General features: G+C 52.8%; 1 protein-coding gene across 1 annotated transcript in view; it reads left to right on the top strand.

Moving 5' to 3' along the window:
- Window positions 1-20,334, top strand: part of Sptbn5 (spectrin beta, non-erythrocytic 5) — a 47,543-nt gene extending 27,209 nt beyond the window's left edge. The window contains 36 exon segments of the mRNA XM_077799784.1: window positions 201-404; window positions 574-723; window positions 1,154-1,258; window positions 1,616-1,783; window positions 2,467-2,616; window positions 2,733-2,924; window positions 3,149-3,223; window positions 4,203-4,208; window positions 4,719-4,834; window positions 4,924-5,038; window positions 5,702-5,815; window positions 5,982-6,100; window positions 6,323-6,497; window positions 6,712-6,900; window positions 7,177-7,254; window positions 7,840-8,012; window positions 10,305-10,395; window positions 10,540-10,686; window positions 11,239-11,376; window positions 11,452-11,708; window positions 11,899-12,085; window positions 12,319-12,531; window positions 13,325-13,521; window positions 13,637-13,841; window positions 14,103-14,297; window positions 15,194-15,349; window positions 15,622-15,839; window positions 15,983-16,172; window positions 16,381-16,557; window positions 16,721-16,825; window positions 17,140-17,211; window positions 17,532-17,618; window positions 17,752-17,843; window positions 17,927-18,012; window positions 18,862-18,925; window positions 20,188-20,334. Coding sequence (XP_077655910.1) covers window positions 201-404; window positions 574-723; window positions 1,154-1,258; window positions 1,616-1,783; window positions 2,467-2,616; window positions 2,733-2,924; window positions 3,149-3,223; window positions 4,203-4,208; window positions 4,719-4,834; window positions 4,924-5,038; window positions 5,702-5,815; window positions 5,982-6,100; window positions 6,323-6,497; window positions 6,712-6,900; window positions 7,177-7,254; window positions 7,840-8,012; window positions 10,305-10,395; window positions 10,540-10,686; window positions 11,239-11,376; window positions 11,452-11,708; window positions 11,899-12,085; window positions 12,319-12,531; window positions 13,325-13,521; window positions 13,637-13,841; window positions 14,103-14,297; window positions 15,194-15,349; window positions 15,622-15,839; window positions 15,983-16,172; window positions 16,381-16,557; window positions 16,721-16,825; window positions 17,140-17,211; window positions 17,532-17,618; window positions 17,752-17,843; window positions 17,927-18,012; window positions 18,862-18,925; window positions 20,188-20,200 — 5,019 coding nt within the window. The 3' untranslated portion in view covers window positions 20,201-20,334.
- The last annotated feature ends 158 nt before the right edge of the window (window positions 20,335-20,492 follow it).

Below are 20,492 nucleotides of genomic sequence, written 5' to 3'. Positions count from 1 at the left end.
AGGGCAAGGGCCTGACACACATGGAAGGTTTGTGGACCAGGGAGAATGGAAAAACAGGTGTCAATAGCTCCAAGCACCTGAGGCCCCAACCCTGGACAGCTCAGGTGGCTTCAATGTGCAAGTGTATTCCAGTGGGCTACAATTGTGCCTCTGTGCCTAGGTCCCTGCCACCCACGCTTCTTCCTCATCTCCTTGATCAGGTGTGGGACTACACTTCCTGGGCAGCCAGAATGAAGCAGGAACTGCAGGCGGAAGAGAGCTCCCAGAGGCCCAGCAGCAGCCTGCTCAATCTCAAGACTCACCAATGGCTTCAGGCAGAGCTGGAGTCCCGAGAGGAGCTACGACTGCAGGCCTCCCAGTTGGGCCAGCAGGCACTTCTGGCTATAGGGACACCCACCAAGGAGGTGGGCCCCTTTCCTGGCACTCCCAGCCTACCCTGACCTAACCTAGCATGCCTGTTCCTGGGGATCTCTATGGCACACAGGCCTCTCCTCAGAGGCTTCCCCTGGGACCCACTTCCATCTTGTTCATGCTACCATCCCCAGCCCTGCCTCTCCATGTGCCCATCCCCAGGTCCAGGATGGGTTACGAGCCCTGCAGGAAGAGCGAGACCAAGTGTTTCAGGCCTGGTCACAGAAACAAGAGAGGCTACAGGCTGTGGAGCAGGAAGAGCTCCTCCTCAGACGGTGCCAGCACCTGGAGAAGATCCTCATGGCCCAGGAGGCAGGTCCCCTGGGCACGTCCCACCTCACATGGCATTATCTCTCGCTCCACTTCTCCCTTTCCCTTGAATCTTTGGCATTTTCTTTGACATAAACACAGAGGCTGTGTGTGAGTCCTCTCAGGTGGCCAGGGTGGAGCACTGGGCCCCAGGCCAGTTTCACACTTTCTCCTCCCCATCTCTGACCCCAGACTAAGCCCCAAGGGAGATTGGTCATACTCCCCACTTTGTGCAGAAGTCAAGGCATTGCTGGCTCCAACCCAGGCTCTCACTCACACTGGTGGCTCCTCTGCCTGTGCTCATGCTTACATCAGCCACAGCCACAGCCACAGCCAGGCCCTTCGTTCACCCCGGGGCACTGCCTCAGCACAGGGAGGGGCATGCTGGCTGAGAGCCCTCAATGGCTTCTGACTTTTCCATGGCCTGATCCAGATATCCCTGAAAAACGGTGCCCTGGGCAGCTCGGTGGAAGAGGTAGAACAGTTGATCCATAAGCATGTAATCTTCCAGAAGGTGCTGACTGCCCAGGACAAGAAGGTGATGGACCCGGGGAATCCTGGGCACAGTCAGAGTGTTGGGGATGGGGAGAGAGTCTTGTGTGGGGAACATGGCAAGCACCCAGAGGCAGCACTGATATATCTATGGGGCAGAGTAGTATGTGTGCCTTAAGTGAGGGTCAGGGATGAGGTGGGCAATGCTGGAGGGGCCACAGTGGGTGCTTGGTTCTGTTCATGTCACATGGTTACCGGGGAGCAGCGGATTGGCCAGCCCTTGGCAATGTTAGGCTGAGGGAAAAAACTCCAAGACTCTGGAAGAAAGGACTGTGAGTCCTGGGGCTAGTCCGAGTCTAATCTCCCAGGGTGAGAAACCAGTAGCCCTGCTTCTGCCTCACAGGAGGCACTTCTGTGTGAGCAGCTGAAGGTGATCCCAGGCACCAAGAGACAGGACTTGCTTCACAGCATACTGGAGCACGGGGCTCTAGTGAAGGAGCTGGCAGAGAGCCGAGGACACGCCCTGCAGACCTCCCTGCTGATAGCCAGCTTCACCAGGGCTGCAGGCCAGGTAAGAGGGCCACCCACCACCCATTTGGACCACATCTGGAAGTGCTTTCCATTTGGGCCACATCTGGAAGATTAAAATGACCTTCAAGCTGGGCACAGTGGCACACGCCTGGAATCCCAGCTACTAGAGAGGTTGAGGCAAGAGGTCTAGGAGTTTGAGGCTAGCCTCAGCATCTTTGCAAGACCCTGTCTCAAAATGAAAGATACAAAAGGCTGGCGTGTAGCTCAGGGCCCCTGGGTTCAATTCCAGCACCACAGAAGAAAGGAGATGACTTTTATACCATAATCCTGTAATGAGGAAAACTGAGATTTGGAGAGTTAAATTATTTCCCAGGCACCATGCTGGAGGACAGAACATTTGATTCTAAGCAAGTGTGTGGAGACTTGTTTCTTGAGTGCTAGCCAGGCCAGGACAAAGGGGCAAGGAAATGAGCGGAACAGTTCAGGATCCCAGGAGTAGGGGTCATATCTCTGAAGCGAGATCCACCGAAAGCCCCCTCACCTAGCCACTTCCTGTGGCTAGGAGCCAGCTAGGCCTGGGACATCTAATTTACCTTCTGGAACCCATTTAATATACCACACACTGCCGGCCCTGGCCCTGGCCAGTAACCCACCTCCTGGTCTCAGCTGAGGGGGCAGCCTGGAGGTTGGGGCATCACAGAATTATGTTTCCACTCCCACCAGGCTGAGGACTGGATTCAGGAGCGGGCACAGCAGCTGAGAGAGCTGATCCCTCCTAGGGACCTGAAAGATTATTTGAAGCACCTCCAGATACACAAGGCCTTTGAGTCTGAGGTCCAGGCCCACCAGCAGGTCATGACTTCAGTTGCCAAGGTAACAACAGCCCTAAGTTATAGCCTGCTTTAAAGTGTGGACTCCAGGATGACCCAGGGTAAGGTCTCAGGCAGGAAGAAAGGCACCTGCAAGTTCTCTGTCCCCTCTCTCCCTAGCAGGGGGAAGCTCTCCTGGCACAGAGCCACCTTCGGGCAGGAGAGGTTGCTCAGAGGCTACAGGTGCTGCAGAAGCACTGGGAGAAGCTGAGGCAGGTGGTGGCTCTCCGGGGCCGGGACCTGGAAGACAAGCGGAACTTCCTGGAGTTCCTGCAGAGAGTGGACCTTGCAGAGGCCTGGATCCAGAAAAAGGTGGAGACCCAGCTGAGCAGGGGCTGGCTGGGGGCTGGAGGCTGAGAATTGGGGCAGGGAGGAGCACAGGCCCATGGTTCTCTGGCTCCCTGACAGGAGGTTGTCCTGGAAGGTAGTCCCAAAGCGTCTACCTGCCCCTTCCTACCCCAGTACTTGGTGCCAGGGGACTGAGTGCCTGGAGCCAGAGCTCAGCATGCTGTCTTCCCCTCCCTTGGCCTCTGTAGGAGGTGATGGTGAACACGGGTGACCTGGGCCAGGACCTGGAGCACTGCCTGCGGCTCTGCAGAAGGCTCCGTGATGTCCGAAGTGCCACGGCCAGGGTAAGGGACTCTGCCAGGGAGGGGTTGGGCACAGCATCCCCCTTTGGGAAATGCAGCTGGGAGCAGTGAAAGAACATGGGCTACAGAGAAGGATGTGGCCCAAGTGTCAGTTCTGCATTCACCGCTTGCACACATGCAGTCAGCTTCCTTCTGATCAGGACTTCGTTTCTTCACCTCTGTATTGAGGATCATGCCTGCCTCAGAGGTGGGGGGCAATTACATGAGTCTCTACCTGTGAAAAAACTGCACAGACATGTTTTTCCTACACACACACACACACACACACACACACACCAGCAACAACAGATGAAAGCTGAGTTGAATCTGGTTTGGTTAATAGTATTATACCGATGTGAATTTCCTGGTTTTATTATTGTATCATAGCACATAAGATGTCACCAAGAGAGAAGCTTAGGGAAGGTACATGGAGCCTCTCTGTACTACTTTTACAATTTCCTATGCATCTATAATTATTTCAGAAAAAAAATTAAAAGAGATTGCATATGCCTGGGTGTAGTAGGTAGTCAATCCCTCCCTCCCTCAGTGTGGCTACTTCAGTATCTTAGCATCCCTTCTTATCTCCTCCCCATGAATTACACCAAAACTGTTTCTCTTATGTGGTATAGAAGAAAGCAATTTGGCAATGTATTCACAATCAGCTGTTAGAACTCAGATGTGCTAATCTCCTCTCCTTGATGTAAAAAAAAATGATGGTTTTTATTTTTTTAAATATTTTTAGTTGTAGATAGACAAAATACCTTTATTTATTTATTTTTATGTGGTGCTGAGGATAGAACCCAGCTTCACACATGCAAGGCAAGCACTCTATCACTGATCTATAACTCCAGCCCTATATGATGGTTTTTAAAGGCTGCATTGCCTAATCTGAACATGTCCTTTGCTTGTGGTAGAATTGTACCATACAGGTGTTGTGCCAGATGGTATAGCAGGGAAAGAGTTGGAAGTAGCCTCAACCCAGGCTAATCATTGAGGGCAGGACACCCAAACTGTAGAAGATTGGAACACACCATGTACCTCTACTCCTTTTTTTTCCTTCTTTTATTCCAACAAGCTGCATTTTAACTTTTTTATATTTATTTTTTAGTTGTAGGCAGACCCAATATCTTTATTTCATTTTTATGTGGTGCTGAGGTTTGAACCCAGTGACTCACATGTGCTAGGCGAGCACTTCCACTCAGCCCCAGCCCCAGCCCCTGCATTTTAACTTTAAAAGCTTCTGGTCTTGATCCCTGGGAGAGGATCTCCTGGTCTGAGAGATTCTGGAGCTGATGACTCTAAGCTGATATCATTCACTCTTCCTGGCAGGGGTGGCCTCTGGCCCTGCCACAGGAAAGGAAGCAACTGCTTCATGTGCCTCAAACACACTGCTCCTAGTTCCTGAGTGCCAACTGAAGTGCCAGGAAGGGGCTCTGAGCAGGTGGTACCAGTGGCCTTACCTGCACCTCCCCCATAGGACACAGTGGGTGACACCTACATCAGGAGCATCAGTGACTTATCACTGCAGCTCAAGAACCAGGACCCTGAGGAGGTCAAGACCATCTGCCAGCGGCGAAGTCAGCTCAACAACAGGCCAGTCCCAGACTGGGCAGGGCAGGGGGGCCAGGAGATGGGCAGACAGCCATCTCAGGCTCCCCTTTTTACTACCACCCCTTGGCCAGGTGGGCGAGTTTCCAAGGCAACCTGCTCCAGTATCAGCAGCAGCTTGAAGGGGCCCTGGAGATACATACATTGTGCAGAGAGCTGGATGACATCACTGAGAGGATTGGGGAGAAGGTAAGCAGTAAAAAGGGGACCCTTGTGCATTGAGTCAGGGAAGTAGACCTAAAGTATCCCGGTGTTCCACTCTTCAGCTAGGCACTTAGAGGTTGGCCCCATCAGAGTTCCACTGGGGGTGTCTGATAAGGGATCAACAACAGACTATAGACCCACTTGCAGGCTCCACAGCCAGCCCACCTGCTCATTTTCTTCCCCAGATGTGCTATAGGACTAGAGGCCAGAACACGCCCTCTGTTTCCTCCAGCCCCTGAGCAAGCCAAAACCTTACAGGAGGCTTGTGCCAGGGTAATTTCAACCACCACACAGATATAGGCGCTAAAAGCTGTTCAGAAGGAAGTAAAGTCACATGCAACCTGGGAAGTCCCACGTGAAACAGGGCCCTTTTCTGGGCCCACCCAGCTTCCTCCTCCTCCAGTTACCCTCACACAGAGAGACCCAGGACTCTGTGCTGCTTGCCCCTTTTCCTCCAAGGTCTCCAACTCCCCAGGGATGGGAGTCAAAAGAAACAAAATATTAGGAAACACCACACATAGAAAAATTCTTACCTAAGAGGATTCTTTCCACATTGCCACTGTGGGGCTGCCTAGCCCTCTGCAGTGAGGGAACTGGAAGAATCTAAGGTCAAACCCATAAATATGGCCTCTCTCCCTCACCCCTCAGGGATCCCTGATCCAGACCCTAGAGGGTCAGAAAGATCTGGAGAGCATTCAGACGCTGATGTGGAAACACAAGGTGCTGGAGCAGGAAATGGGCCTCATCCAGGTTCAGGTGGAGGTATGCAGCTGGGGGTACAAGTCGGTCCAGGCCATGATTGCCTCCTCCTGTGGTCCCTAGCAGCCAGAAGGCAGAAAGGGCTTTAAGATCCTGCAAGCCACATGCCAGGGGCTTTCCACAGCCAGAGCCTCCCCTACCCAGCCTCTGACCCTGACTTCTTCTGCAGTCCCTTGAGCACAAAGTGGGCCACCTCTGCCAGAGAAGACCTGGGGCAGCCCATGGCCTCAGTCACAAGAAGCAAGAGATGATGGGCAGCTGGTGGCAACTCCAGAGCAGAGCCCAGAAGTGGTATGAACCCCCTGGGCCTCACTCCTTCACTGACCCATTCCCTCCAGAATCTTAGTCTCCATACTTCCCCTCAGTCCCTGTTTTTCCCTAAGATTCTGTATTGCCAACTCATTCATTCCCAGCACAGAGCTCTTGTGTGCTGAGGGGATTAAGGGATAGGAGACCACGTGGGTGGGCATGGGGAAAGAGGGGACTGGTGGCCTAGGACTAGCCGATGAGCCCTGTGGGTAGGAAGGAGTTGCTGGATGCCCTGCACCAAGCACAGAAGCTCCAGGCACTGCTGCAGGAATTGCTGGTCTGGGCCCAGAGGCTGCGGGCTGAGATGGACCTGCGAGGTGCCCCTTGCAGCCCTGCAGGAGCCAGACACATGCTAGATGAGCACCAGGCACGCAAGGTGAGCAGCAGGGTCACTGGGCCTCTCTGGACTTTATCTCCTCCTTGCTGCCCCTTCCCCTGATTCCCATTTGTCCTGCATCCTTTCTCTGTCTCCTGCTTTCCTCTGTCCTCTTCTGTCCCACCCCTCGGCTGTCTTTCTCACCTCTCTCCTTCCCTCTGGGCCTCCTGCAGCCCTCAGCCTGCAGGAGGATCTGAGCCCAGTTCCATTCCAGGCTGAGATAGATGCCCGGAGAGACAGCATCAGTCTGGTTCAAAGCACTGGGCAGCGCCTCCTTGCAACTGGGCACCCATCAGCTCCTGGCATTCGGCAGGCCCTGGCTGCTTTAGAACAGGAGCTGAGTGGCCTGCAAGGAGCTTGGCAGGAGCACCAGCGGCAGCTGCAGCAGGCCCTGGAGCTGCAGGTAGGTACCACCCCAGTGTCCAGCTTGTCCTCACTGTCAGGGTCTGCACTGGTCCCACAGTACTTTTGGCTTTCCAGAGCCAAAGCCAGAGGGGCTACTGAGCTAGGGCTTTCCCGCCTGTCCCTGCTTAATTTGCCCACAACAGGTTTGGCTTGGCATGGACTTGATCCCTGGAGCTGGGCCCCTGGTTTCCCCATGTGGTCCCCCAAAGGGTCACCTCCCCTGAAGCAACTAGACACTCTGCTGACTTTCTTTTGCCTTATCTTTTCTCACCAGCTATTTCTGAGCTCTGTGGAGAAGGTGGAATGTTGGCTATACTGCCAGGAAGTTTCCCCAATCAGTGAGGGTGTTGGGGTAGGTGCCCAGCAGGAGTCTGAGAGGAGGTACACGAGCAGGATGGAGTCGAGCCAGCAGGGCTCCCCAGGCCAAGGGTCCCCTCCTCTTCCTCCAGCACATCAGACACTGAGCAGTTACTCACCCATCAGTGCTTCTCGTGAACCCAGGGTCATACCCTGGGGAATACCCTGAGAGCTAGAAAGTGAGCCTGTGGCCCTGTCCCCTCCTCGCCTCCCTCCCACCCACCTCATCACTGCCCTCCTCTCTTCCCACACTTTTCACTTTTTCCACCGCCTCCCAAACCCTGTGACAGACAAGTGGAACTTATAGAGACCTCAGAAAATAATTCCAGGCTGACAGAGTCTCATTGGGAGTGCAGAAGAGAGGGGGAAAGCTCTGCCTACCTGGAAATTGACTCTAGACCCAATGCCCCTGGCTGAGAAAGCTGGAAGCAGCCTTGACAGGTTCAAGAGATGGGTTTGGACAGAGCAAGTTCTTTGGTGGAAGAGGATTTAGCAGGAAGGCTCTGGAATGTGAGGAGCAGATAGCTTAGGACAGGGAGGGGACAGCCCTGTGAACACCATCTGGTTTTGCTCCCCCTAGGACTCTTTGGCCAATGTGGAGACCCTCCTATGGAAGCACAAGAGGCTTGAGCAGGGCCTGAAGGTACAGATGGAAAAGATCAGCACACTGGAGGCCACAGCCCACAGCCTACAGCAGGCTGGACAGCCAGAGGCCCAGAGTGCCCTGACCAAGTGGCAGGCCATGCTCCTGAGGTGCCTGTAGTTCTGGGGTGATGGGAATTGTGGGTGGGCTGGCATGGGCACTTGGCATCCCAGCTCTTCCCTTTCTACCCTTCTACCCTTAATTCACGCTCACCAGCCTTTTCCAAGGGCTGAGCTCAGATGCTACAGTCCCCACCCCTCCTGCCCTGCAATGTATTGGCCTGCAACGTATTGGCCTGTAATCCCACTTCCTTCTTCGTTCAGCTGAAATAAAAGGGAGCTTTTTAAATATTTTTTAAGTTGTAAATGGACACAATCCCTTTATTTATTTATTTATTTGTTTGTTTATTTTTATATGATCCTGAGGATCGAACCCAGTGCCTCACACGTGCCAGGCAAGCGCTCTTCCACTGAGCCACAGCCACAGCCCTAAAAGGGAGTTTTACTAAAAAGCACACACTCAGAAACTTAGAGGGCAAACAATCTAATGAAAGGGAAGGCACCAGAGCACAGTGCTTAAGCATTAGCCCTCTAGTGCCAGACAGCCCTGGATTCCTCTGCCACCCACTCACTACAGGTGGAACTTGAGGCAAGTTCCTCTCTGTCATAGAGGAGTCTTGAACCTACAAGGGGCTAAAATACTGTCTCCAGGGGGCTGGGGCATCTCAGTCACAGGCAGGCAGCAGATCTCTTACACTTAGGTAATTTCAGTCACAGATACACATGAGCTTCACACTTATGAGACGCCAGACTCTGCCTTCTTTCTCATGAAAGCTCATCCAGTTCCGCTGCCTCGTCCAGCTCTTGAACTTTAAGATTGAGGCAGATATGGCCAAAAGCTGGACCCCACATCAGCAAGGACCATCCTTCCCAGAGAGCCCACCAGGGCCTATTAATTTTGTGATTCCAGGCCATCTCCTTTCTTTTTTTTTTTAAATATTTTTATTTTTTAGTTCTCGGCAGACACAACATCTTTGTTGGTATGTGGTGCTGAGGATCGAACCAGGGCCGCACACATGCCAGATAAGCGCGCTACCGCTTGAGCCACATCCCCAGCCCGGCCATCTCCTTTCCATTCTTTTTTTTAACTTTATTTTTTATTAGTTCTAATCAGTTACACATGACAGCAGACAGCTTTTCGATTCATTGTACACAAATGGAGCACAACTTCTCATTTCTCTGGTTGTGCACAATGTGGAGTCGCTCCACACGAGCAGTCATACATGTACCCTCTCCATTCTTGCAGGTGGACCTCACCTGTGTGAGGAAGTGTTTGAAATGACAAATGGAAAATGTTGGTTTGCTGGTCTCCGTCACCTTGGGTGGCTCCTGGCAGGCCTGGCTGATTCTGGCACAGTGCCACCCTGTCCCCTCCGGGGTTTCTGCCACCCTCAGGAGGAGGTTTCCCTTCAGTTAGGCCCATCTATGCCTCCACCACCCACCATAGCCTCTGGCAGTGGGGTTCACACTCTCACTAGTGTGGGGAACTCAGGTGGGGAAGTGTACAGCGTCTACAGGGGTGAAGGGATATGAGAACCTCTTTTTCTATATCTCTTGTAGGTCTCATTTACAATCTTTATTTTCATGTATGTGGCAATGTACTTAATACAGTGGTACAGAAGCACATATATAAAATGCATAAATTGGTGTATAACATATATACCTATATTACATTTCAAGTGTTAAATTGTCATAATCATAAATTATGTTAAATATTATCTATCTTTATCTATCTACATTTGGAGTGCCTGCTTAAAATATTCTTACTACTAATAATGCATAATTAAAAAGTGGCTTAGATACTGTATAAGTCTGTTTGGACTGCTATAACAAAATGCCACAGGCTGGGTAGTATAAACAATAGAAACTTGTTTATTCATAATTCTAGAAGCTAGAGGTCCAAGATCAAGTTGTCAGTAGGGTCGGTTTCTTGGCCTCTCTCCTTGGCTTATAGGTGGCCATCTTCCCTCTGGACTCACATGGTCTCCTTCCTCTCTGGGTGTTTCTGTGACCTCATTAAGAATACTTATTTTATCAGATTAGGCCCACCCCTATGACTTCATTTGAACTTGGTTATCTCTTCAAAGACCTTATCTTCAAATACAGTCCCATTCTGAATTTCCAGGAGCTAGAATTTCAACGTAGGGGATATAGCTCAGCTCACAAAAAACACTAATATAGAGGGGATGTTTCTGGATTTCAAAGGAAACCTGATTCAGGACTGTGATGCCAAGAAAAGATGTTCTAGGCTATGTGCACATGTTACACACGCATATACACACCTGTAGCAGCTCCAAGTCCTGATGGGTGAGACTGGGGGCCTATGAGACCCTCCTTCTGCAGGAAAGAAGCACTGGTGGAGCGAGTAAGGACCCGGGGTCGTCAGCTGGAGGAGTTGCAGCAGCTGCAAACCTTTCTGCAGGATTCGCTCGAGGTTCTCCTTTCTTGGAGCAGGAATGGTTGTGGGTGGGGGAAGGAGATGCCCCAGGGAAAGGTCACCCTTCTTCCAGGGCACCCCAGAAGTTAGGAAGGGAGGAGAGTCCAAGGCCGCAGAACCTGGTCCTCCCCATGCACCTAGCTGGCCACGTGGCTGAGGGAGAAGAACCTGGTGGCTTTGGAAGAAGGTTGGCAGGACCCAGCCAAGCTGCAAGCACAGTTATGGAAGCAGCAGCATTTCCAGGCTGAGCTGGATGCGAGTGTTCCCCAGCAACAGGAGCTGCAGAAGGTGAGACACCATGGGGCTGAGGGGGCCACAGACTGCCCCTCAGAGCCTGGAAGCTGGTCTGGAACCATGGTTGTGACAGCTGATGTTCATCAAGTGCTTTCCTTGTGCTAGTGCCTCGCACTGACATGTAGTGGCATGCACCGGCATGCAGCAGGTTCTTCCTCCGGGTTCCCTCTCCAAAAGTGGTGACTTTTCAATAATCTTAAAGGTAACATTTTGACATGTTAAGTGCAGTTAAGTGCAGATAAGCAGTTATGTAGGTAGAGGCAGCAAGACATAACACCTTTAAAAACATTTCCTTTTCTACCTACAAAGGCAGGTCTCGACTCCAGGCTGACATAAAGTGACCTACTAAGTATTTCACACACTCTATCTCAATTAAACAAATTACTATTATTATCTTCACTATATGGATGAGGAACATATGGCTCAGAGAGGCTGAGAAACTTGCCCAAGATCACATAGCTGTGGGGCTGGTCATTGAAGCCAATACAAGGGCCATGGTACCAGCAGTCCTGAGTCTGTGAGGTATATGTCATGTTGTGAATGCAGGAGGGGCAGAGACTGCTTCATGGGGGCCACCCAGCCTCAGAGACCATTCAAGAGCAGCTGCAGGAACTGGAAGAGCTCTGGGCTGAGCTGCAGGCCAACTGCCAGAGGAAAGTCACCAAGCTGCAGAAGGCCTGTGAGGTAAGGTTGTGACATGCTATGGAGCAGTTGGGTGGGCTATGGCCTCCCCCTTATACCTTGTCATTTCTGCCCCAGGTCCTACATCTACAGCAGAGTGTAGAGGAGCTGGAGAGCGGGGTGGAGCCCATTGAGGGCCAGCTGAAAGCCCCTTTCACAGGCCAGAACCTACCTGGGGTAGGCAAGCTCCTGGGGGCACAGGGGGAACTGGAAGTAGCCCTGGACATGCAGACCAGGCAGGCAGAGGTCCTACTGGGTCAGGCCCAGACCTTCAAGCGGGATGGCTACTGCCTCACCAAAGATGTGGAAGAGCAGGCCCAACAGCTGCTTCAGAGGTAGATAAGCATGTTTCTTCCTCTTCCTCCGTTCCCTAGAGGGACACCCGCCCCTCTTCCCAGCTCATGTCTTCTCATTTTTTCCCCTAGTCCATGATGAGGGTCACAGAAGGGGGTAAATTCTACGTCATAGTCCAGGCTCAGTTCTGATGACTTGTTCCTCTCCTGCTTCTGCCCTCCCCTGCTGCAGGTTGCAGAGTCTTCAAGAGCCCCTGCAGGAGCGCAGGGCAGCCCTGGAGGCCCAGAGCCTCCTCTTGAAGTTCTTCAGAGATGTTGATGAGGAGATGGCCTGGGTGCAGGAAAAGCTGCCCTTGGCCACTGCCCAGGATTATGGCCAGAGCCTGAGTGCTGTGCGGCACCTGCAGGAGAAGCACCAGGTGCTGGCTCATGCTGGGAGGTGCTGCCTTCAAAAGTGGGAAGGGTTCACAGATAAGGAACATGCATTATGGTCCAACTAGGCTCTCCCTGCTTTGGAGGGCACCATGGATTCTTTGTGTACTTGGGACAGGGGAACAAGTCTGTGGGGTGCCATGAAGCTTCAGGCACAACCCTTGAGGCACCCCAAGTGTCAGAGCATCCCTGTTTTTATTTTATTTTTCCTCCTCCACAGAACTTGGAGAATGAAATGAGCAGCCACAAGGCTCTGACCCAGGTGGTGGTAGGCACAGGGCGTAAGCTGGTGCAGGCTGGGCACTTTGCTGCCCATGAGGTGGCCGCCCGGGTGCAGCAGCTGGAGGCAGCCTTGGACCAACTACAAGCAGAGATGGCTCGGAGGAGACTGCTGTTGCAGCAGGCCCAGGAGGCCCAGCAGCTTCTGATGGAGGTGAGAAGATGGAGCACAGCTGGGGAGGGCTGGACCTGAGAATCACCTGCAAGGGCCAAGTGCTGTGCATCTTCTCTCTCCCCCACTAAGAGGTTTCACGTCCCAAGTTCTTTCATCTGCCTGTTCCCCAGAAAACAGGCCACTGGATTGTTTGCTTTGTTTCACTGTTTCTTCTAAACCAGTGGTTCTCAGCCAGGGCTTTGCATCAGAATCACCTGGAGACTTCATCTTGTGATTCTCCCTAAATTACCTCACAATGGTGAATACATTTGTATAAGAAGAGAAATTAGATGAAGTAATAAGAAGTAAAAAGGAAAAACATGGAAAGGAATATTGACTAAAATCTTGTTCTAATATCATGTGGCAAAACCAAAATCTATGCCTGAGAATCTAGAATAAAGTGTCTTTACTTTGTGTGAAAAAAAGAATCACCTGGAACCTTCAGGAAACATTGATCTCTAGGAGTGGCAGTGTTCCCTATAGTCCCAGCTGCTCAGGAGGCCAAGATGGAGGGGAGGGTCAATCACTTGAGCCCAGGAGTTCAAGACCAGCCTGGACCACATAGTGAAATCCAGTCTCAAAAGAAAACAAAAGAAAAAGACACACTGATGCTCAGACTTCATCCAAACCTGTTGAGAATCTGCCAGGGTGGGGCGCAGGCTTAGGGAGTTGGTGAGGACCTCGACCAGGGGATTCCAGCTGACAACTACAGCTCTAAATCTCAAGGCCACAAATCACAGGCTGGAGTCCCAGGGTCTTCATCCAGGGAAAAAATGATCTGTTGTCACCCCAGCTCCTGGAAGCAGGATCCTGGCTGGCTGAACGGGGCCATGTCCTTGACAGTGAGGACATGGGCCAGAGTGCTGAGGCCACACAGGCCCTTCTGCGTCAGCTGGAGGCCACCAAGAGAGACCTGGAGGGATTCAGTCAACGCATGAAGCAGCTGCAGCGGTCAGCAGCCCTTCTGGACAGCAGGCAGAACCCAGACAGGTGGGCCACAGCCACACCTTCCTGGGAGGAGAAGGGTGCCCCCCACAGAGGTGGCTGAGGCTGGCTACTCCAGCCTGCAGAAGGGTGCCAGTCCTAACTGTCCTTCCTGCTGTAGCCCCAAGGTGCTGGCTCAGCTGCAAGCTGTGAGCAAGGCCCACGTGCAGCTGCTCCGGAGGTTGGAGGGCAGGGGGCAGGGCCTGCAGGAGCAGCTACAGCTCCACCAACTGGAGCAAGAGACCCTGCTCCTCGATGCCTGGCTGACCACAAGGGTGGCCATCGCTGAGTCCCAGGACTATGGGCAGGATCTGGAGAGTGTCAAGGTGGGTCAGTCCTGGGCAAACCTGGGGGACAGTGAATTCAGGCTGAGAAAGAGTGAGGAAGGCCTATGTTTGAGGATGAGAGGGATGCTGTGGGGGTGCAGCAAGGAAATGGGAAGGGGCATCTTTAGGAGGATCCCTGTGGTTCTAGAACCAGGTCCAACAGATTATGTAGCCATTGGATCCTGCCAAGCTCTTCATGAGCTCCACAGGCTTCTAGACACTACCTTCAGAGTGACACTACCTGGTTCCACAAACTTGCAGGTGCTGGAAGAGAAGTTTGATGCTTTCAGGAGGGAAATCCAGAGCCTGGGGCAGGTCAAAGTGCAGGCCCTGAAGGATCTGGCAAGGCCCCTGGAGAAAGGAGCACCTAGGTACTATCCCCAGATTCAAGCCCAGAAGAGCCGCATTGAGGCCACTTGGGAGAGGCTGGACAGGACAATCAAAGTGCGTACAGAGGTAGGCACCCACAGACCAGGGTGGACAGGGTAGCCAAGGGGCTGGCCCATCCTGTTCACTGCCAGGACCAGAAACAAGCAGCCCTATCAGCTGTGGAGTGTGTGCATGCGTGCACTGGTCTAATTCCCAAAGACAAGCAGGTGGGGGGCCTCAGTCCCCCCATCTAGCTCTCTCCACTGATCTGGCTTCCTCCTAGTACCATCGACAGCTTCAAGAAGCAGCAGGTAGTGTGTCTGGCTAGCTTCTAAATCCATTGAAGCCTTTCCCTTTCCCAAGCATGGGCTCCAGTTCTAATAAGACAAACCTTGTCCCTTCTCTTCTTCAACAGTCTCACACTTAACTCCATGTGCTCTCTCCTCTTGCAGTGCCAAGTTCTCCCCCTTCTCCCTCACCCACTCCCCAAATCTAAATGCTCTGAGTGGGTTTGTTCACTAAGGAAATCCGTTTTCTTCCAGAACCTTAGCTCTTGACCATAGCTGCTGGTTTCTGAGAGCAGTCCAGCTCATTGAGCCCTTGACTGACCCCACAGCCCAAGGATCCTGGCCTGGGGCAGTCAGCTCCAAAGCTAACCCACTCCTCCTGTCCTGGCCCCAGCAGAAATGCTACAGCTGTGGCCTGCCCAGACCCTCCCACAGACCAGCCTGCTCTTTACATGAATGGATGTGTCCTCAAGCACTCCAGGGCCACACTTCCATGAGATGAGTACTGAAAGCTCCTTCTCAACCCCAGTAACATCACATTCATTGTGTAGCTGCCACGTCTAGGACATTTCCTGGGGGTCATGGATGAGTCACTACATCCTCATTCAAAAGGAGGTAGCTGAAGAGGCCATGTCTCAGGGAGAAGGGACCCTGGGAACAGAATGCAGCCCTAGCAGGGCCTCCTTTCTCTCCCAGAACTTGGTTGCAGCCAGAGAGGTCCGTGGCTTAGAGAAGGCAGTTACAGAGCTTCAGGGCTGGATGCAGGAGAAAACTGCCCTGATTGAGGGAAAGATCCATAGCCACTGCCTGTCATCTGTGCAGTCCTTGCAGCCCCAGCACAGGGGCCTGCAGGTGAGGACCTTGCCCAAGGCCTGCCCATCTGAACACCTCCCAGAGGCCAGAAGTGTATCTGTCCATCTCAGCCCCTTCCCAGAAGTCCACAGGAGTCCTCTCCACCCAGGGATTCTATTTGGGCCTTCCCCCTCAGGGCCCTGGAACTTGGCCCAGATTATAGAGCAGAATGTAGGGTGCTCCTTAGAGAGACCTGGGCTTCTGAATGGGGAGCATGCATGAATGGGGGTACAAAGGGGAGACTGTGGGCTGATCTTGTGTTCTGGTTGCAGAGAGAACTGGCGGCTATCAAAAAGGAGTTGGCACGGGTACAGATGGAAACCTGCAGACTGGGCCAGTGGCACCCTGAGGCTCAAGAGGGCCTGGCCACGCAGCTGGCCAAGGTGCAGAAGGCCTGGGCCACCCTGGAGGCGAAGGCGCAGGAGTGGGACCAGCAGCTGGCACAGGCTGCCCAAGGCCATGCCTTCCTTGGGCACTGCCGGGAATTACTGTAGGTGGTCTTCTGCCTTGGCAGTTGGTTCAGCTTTGCCTTGAGGGATGGCAGTCATCCTGGATTTGGGGGAGCAGAACTGTCTCTGCCCTTGTCCCCCAGGCTGTCCTGCCAACTCTGGTAGCAGCTTTCTTTCCCTGCAGAGCATGGGCTCAGGAGAGGAAGGTGCTGGTGTCTTCCCAGGAGCTGGCTGGGGACATGGTGGGGACTGAGCAGCTTCTTGGGCAGCATGAGGAGCTGCAGCAAGAAATCCAGGAGCATTGCCTTCAAGCCCGGGACATACAAAAGGAAGGACAGAAAATGGTGGAAAATGGCCACTTTATGTCCCTGGAGGTGTGAGCATAGAGGGTGGGATGAGCCCAACTTCCCAATGCCTTGGAACCTGAGCAGGTGTGAAAACCAGCAGTACAGGAAGGCCGGGGAGGGACAGAGCGGCCACAATGGGGAAGGTCCCTCTGGTTTCAATTTGGTTCTCCTGCCCTTCCTGGAGTGGGAGTGCCACGAGTGCCTAGCTCTCATTGCAGCTGTCCTTCCCTTTCAGGTGGCAGAGTATCTGCAGGACCTGCATTGGCAGCTGCAGGAGCTCCAGGAAGAGTGGACCGTGTGCCAGCAACGCCTCAAACAGACCTGGGATCTGCAGAAGCTGAGGCAGGGTGTGGAGCAGGCAGATGCCTGGCTGGCTTCCAGGGAGGGCCTCTTGCTGGAGCCCAGTTTTGGGGTGAGTGGATACTACCCAGAGCCAGATGTCCTCTGGCAACCATGGCCCAGGACAGACCCTACTGCTGTTCCACTCATTGGTCACCCAGGCTGGGTTGCGGAGGGTGAGGGAAGGCTCTCAGCACCCAAGAAACTGGACCTTACCCTGACTCACTTCTCTCTAGCACTCAGTGTCAGATGTAGAGCTGCTGCTCCACAGACACAAGGATTTAGAAAAGCTGCTGGCAGTTCAGAAGGAGAAGTTTGCCCAGCTGCAGAAGATGACAGAGGTGCGGGGACGCTGGGGCAAGGGGCAAGCAAAGGCTTTGTACACCTGGAGAACAGAGCCTGAGGGTAGTGCATGGGGAGAGTCTCTAAGCCTGAAAGTCAGGGCTCCCCTCACCACCAGCATCTCCCTGGAGCATATGGCCAGACAGCAGGAGCCCAGGAACTCAAGGTGGTAAGGACCCATCCCCTGGAACAATCAGCAGGAGCTGGCACACTGTCCATAGAGTTGAGGGACATTAGAAATAAAAAAGTAGAGTAGGAGCAGGTTAGGAGGACCTTCCAGAAAAGGATCATTGTGCTGATCCCATCTTTTCAGGAGACAAAGAGTACCCCTGCCATGAAGGGGTCTCTCGAGCTTAAGCAGCAGCTCCTGCCTGGGGGGAAGGTGGTAAGTGCCAGAAAATTCCCCATGCAATCCCCCTTTGCAAAACCACTCTGGCTCAGAAGTGCCACCTGGGGCTTGGCTTTTGGATTTGGATAGAGCAACTGAGTCCCTGCTCTCAGGTACTTCACAGCCTCTGTCCCACCCAGAAGGGGTAGGGCTGCTCCTCTCTTCCTACTTTTCTTGGTTTCCTTGTTAGAGTCCCTCCTGGTTCTAATGACCTTGGTGCAGCCCAGGACTTCCCCTGGGGGGCTCTGGATGAATGATGGGGCCAAACCTGGCTGTTGCCTCCCCTTTATGTGCTACCTCACCACCTCTCTCCACAGCATGATGCCAGCTCCTGGGACAGTTGCTATGGGGCCTTGGAAGGCAGCTCTCTAAGGTTATTCTTGGATGAGAGGATGGCAGTGGAGGTACCAGACAGCAAAGGGAGCAAGAAATGGAATTTGGGGGCTGGAGACAAGGCTAAGGGGTCAGAGGACAGAAAGAAATCCATAGGGAAAAGCGTAGATGTCCACAGTTACCCTGTACCTAATTTCTCCTCAGAAAGTGGCTTCCACTGTCCCTCTGGACCTTGAGGGAGCCCAGTGTGAGAAGATGAAGGACCACCAGGGCAGGAAGCACGTGTTCTCCTTAAGGTGAGACTGACTCCACCTGCAGCCATAAAGCTGAGGGGCTGGAGGCACTGGTTGAGTTTGACCCATGGCTGCTTGGGTGCCAGGCTGAGCAACGGGGAAGAGATCCTGTTTGCAGCACCATCTGAAGAGCAGGCTGAGTGCTGGCGGCAAGCCCTGGGCAGTGCAGCAGGTAGGCTTATGGAGAAGGATTGGTGATGGCAGGGGCAGGGTATTGATTCCCTGGGTCCTAAACTCCCAGTTCAACTGGCACTGGGAAATTTCACATCAAGTATTTCTAACCCCTGAGAAATACCTGGGACTTATTTTCTTTCCTCAAAGAATTCAAGGCCCAGAGATGTTAAGTAACTTGTTTAAAGTTACGAGGCTATTTGGCAGGAGGTGGAGCCTGTCTGACCCCCAGCTGCCTCATAGTCCTGTTCCGCCCCCTTTGTAGTCTACCACTTTTGAAACCCACACCCAAGCCCTTCCTGCCAGGATCCTTGTGGATTCTGTTCTGTCAAGGATATTACAGGTTCTGCTTTATCTGCTCCTAAGGGATTTCTCTAATCCTCAGACACCTCTGAATGCTACCTCCTTGAGGTGTCTTGTGAACAGTGATCAAGCCCGGTTCTACCACCAGGAGGAACACCAGAAAGCACCCCCTTCAACCATTTTAGCCTTTGTTGGGTTGTAGCAAGGCTCTGTGTTGACAGTGTGATCAGGGAATGTCCTGGCTCCATTCCTCAGTTTCCCCTGGGCTCTATCTTTGTGGACCTCTTCCCACAATTCCCAAAAGACCTGAAGTTTCTTCAGTTTTCAGCACCTCCCACTCATCCAGGCTGCACCTCTCCTGGCTGTGTTGAGTGTCCAGGAGACAGGATGCCCTGGGGAAACTGCTCACCCTCACTGTCCATGTGGGATGCTCAGTAGAGCAGGGCAAAACCTCCAGGGGCAGGAGGAAGGAGCAGCAGGGGAGTTGGCTGCCTGGGATGGCTTGGGTCTGGGCCAGGGTAACTGTCCTTTTTCCCTCGCTCTACAGCCCAGAATCTAAGCCTGGAACCCAAGGCCAGACTCCTGGCAGAGAACACAGCTGCTTTGCTCAGGTGGGATGCTTGAGTAGGTGAGGGGGGGGGCAGGGATTCTGAGCTTCAGTGACTGGCACCAAGGCTATTCTCACACCCAAGGTCCTGGAACTCTGACCTGTTCTGCTGGGGTATGGGGGGTCCCTTGCCTTTGAGACCCTTCAGCTACCCCTGGGAAATAGGAAGCCCTACACCCCTACTCTGGGTGCAAACCCCATTCACAGTTGTGATGGCAGAGCCCAGGCTACAAGGTTCTATTTCCCCACAGATATGACTATCACCTCCCAGAACCTCACTCCACTTTGGCTCTGCCTGCCCCATCCTCCACATTGGGCCAGACCCAGCAGATGGCCAGCTCTGCCACAGAGGCTGTATAAGACCTTTCCTGCTCCAGCCAGCCCCAAGGGAGGAGGTATCCCAGGCTTCCCTTGCACATTGCTAGAAAGCTCCCCTTCTTTCCTCTTCAAACAATGGTGTTCATTTGCAGCATAGCCAAACCATCTGCCCTTGCTCATACCCTGCTCTATCTCCATCCTCTCCGACTTCCCAGCCCTGCTCCTGAGGGACAAAGGGCCAAGATGTCAGCATGTCCCTGAGATTACAGACCAAGGGCAAGAAATGCAAAGGCTAGGAGAGCATGGCAGGTTGAGGCAGAGAAACACACGACTCTTTTTTGAAGGTCCTCAGCCTCCTATAGATCCTAGCATAATTCTGATATTTAACTACCTTACCCACATCTTTCCCACCTCCAAACCAGTGGAGAGGACACTTGAGTTGGGAGATCATGGGAGAGAGATTGGAGACAGTGTGAAATCCTCCATACAGGGGACCCTAGGCCCAGTATCAGTCTGTATGTCACATACAACCATGAGCCCTATAACAGGAAGCAGCTGGCTATGGTCTCTGGTGTAATTATCCACTCGTACTCCTGCAGAGCCCATGGGTTCCAAGTTTAGGTGATGTGTTGCTGAAGGAACTTGTCCTAGACACAGTGAATTCTGGGACTACCAGGATAGCCATTTTTTTTCTGCTCTGTGACTCCAGACACATGCCTAGAGAAGGATCTGAGAGTCACTTGGTCAGGTCTGGCAGCTATAGCAAGTTGAATCATGAGAATCAAGGAAATTACCTCCCATTCTTTCTACAAAACTGTTGTTGCCTGTCAGCTTCTGGAAACAGCTTCTAGAAGGAGTGTTCCAAGAGAGGCCAGAGAGCTTGATGACTGCTCAGGGAAGATTCTGGGATGGCCAGTTCCTATCTATCTCTCTCTCTTCTTTCAACAGGCCTGGGCCTTGAAGTGAACCCCAGGGCAATACCAAACCTCCAGGTGCCACGTGAAGACTCTATCTGGGGAACCAGTGACAACTATCAGCACAAGGACATCCCTACCCTGGCTGCTTCTGGGATAGACAGTTCCTGTTAGATGTATCCCATCATGATCACAAGCTGCTAGTTATCTCACTGTTACTAGTCTCTTTCTTTGGTTCATCTGATCCCAAGTCTGGCAACCCCTACCATGTGGCAAGAAACGGCCCCTTAACTGGACTGTGGCCTCACCCCAAGATCCCTGCATGGGTAAAGAGGACAG

Source organism: Urocitellus parryii, chromosome 6, assembly GCF_045843805.1.
Source record: "Urocitellus parryii isolate mUroPar1 chromosome 6, mUroPar1.hap1, whole genome shotgun sequence".
Lineage (NCBI taxonomy): Eukaryota > Metazoa > Chordata > Mammalia > Rodentia > Sciuridae > Urocitellus > Urocitellus parryii.
The sequence above is the reverse complement of the archived record's forward strand: the minus strand, read 5'-3'. Positions and strand labels throughout refer to the sequence as shown.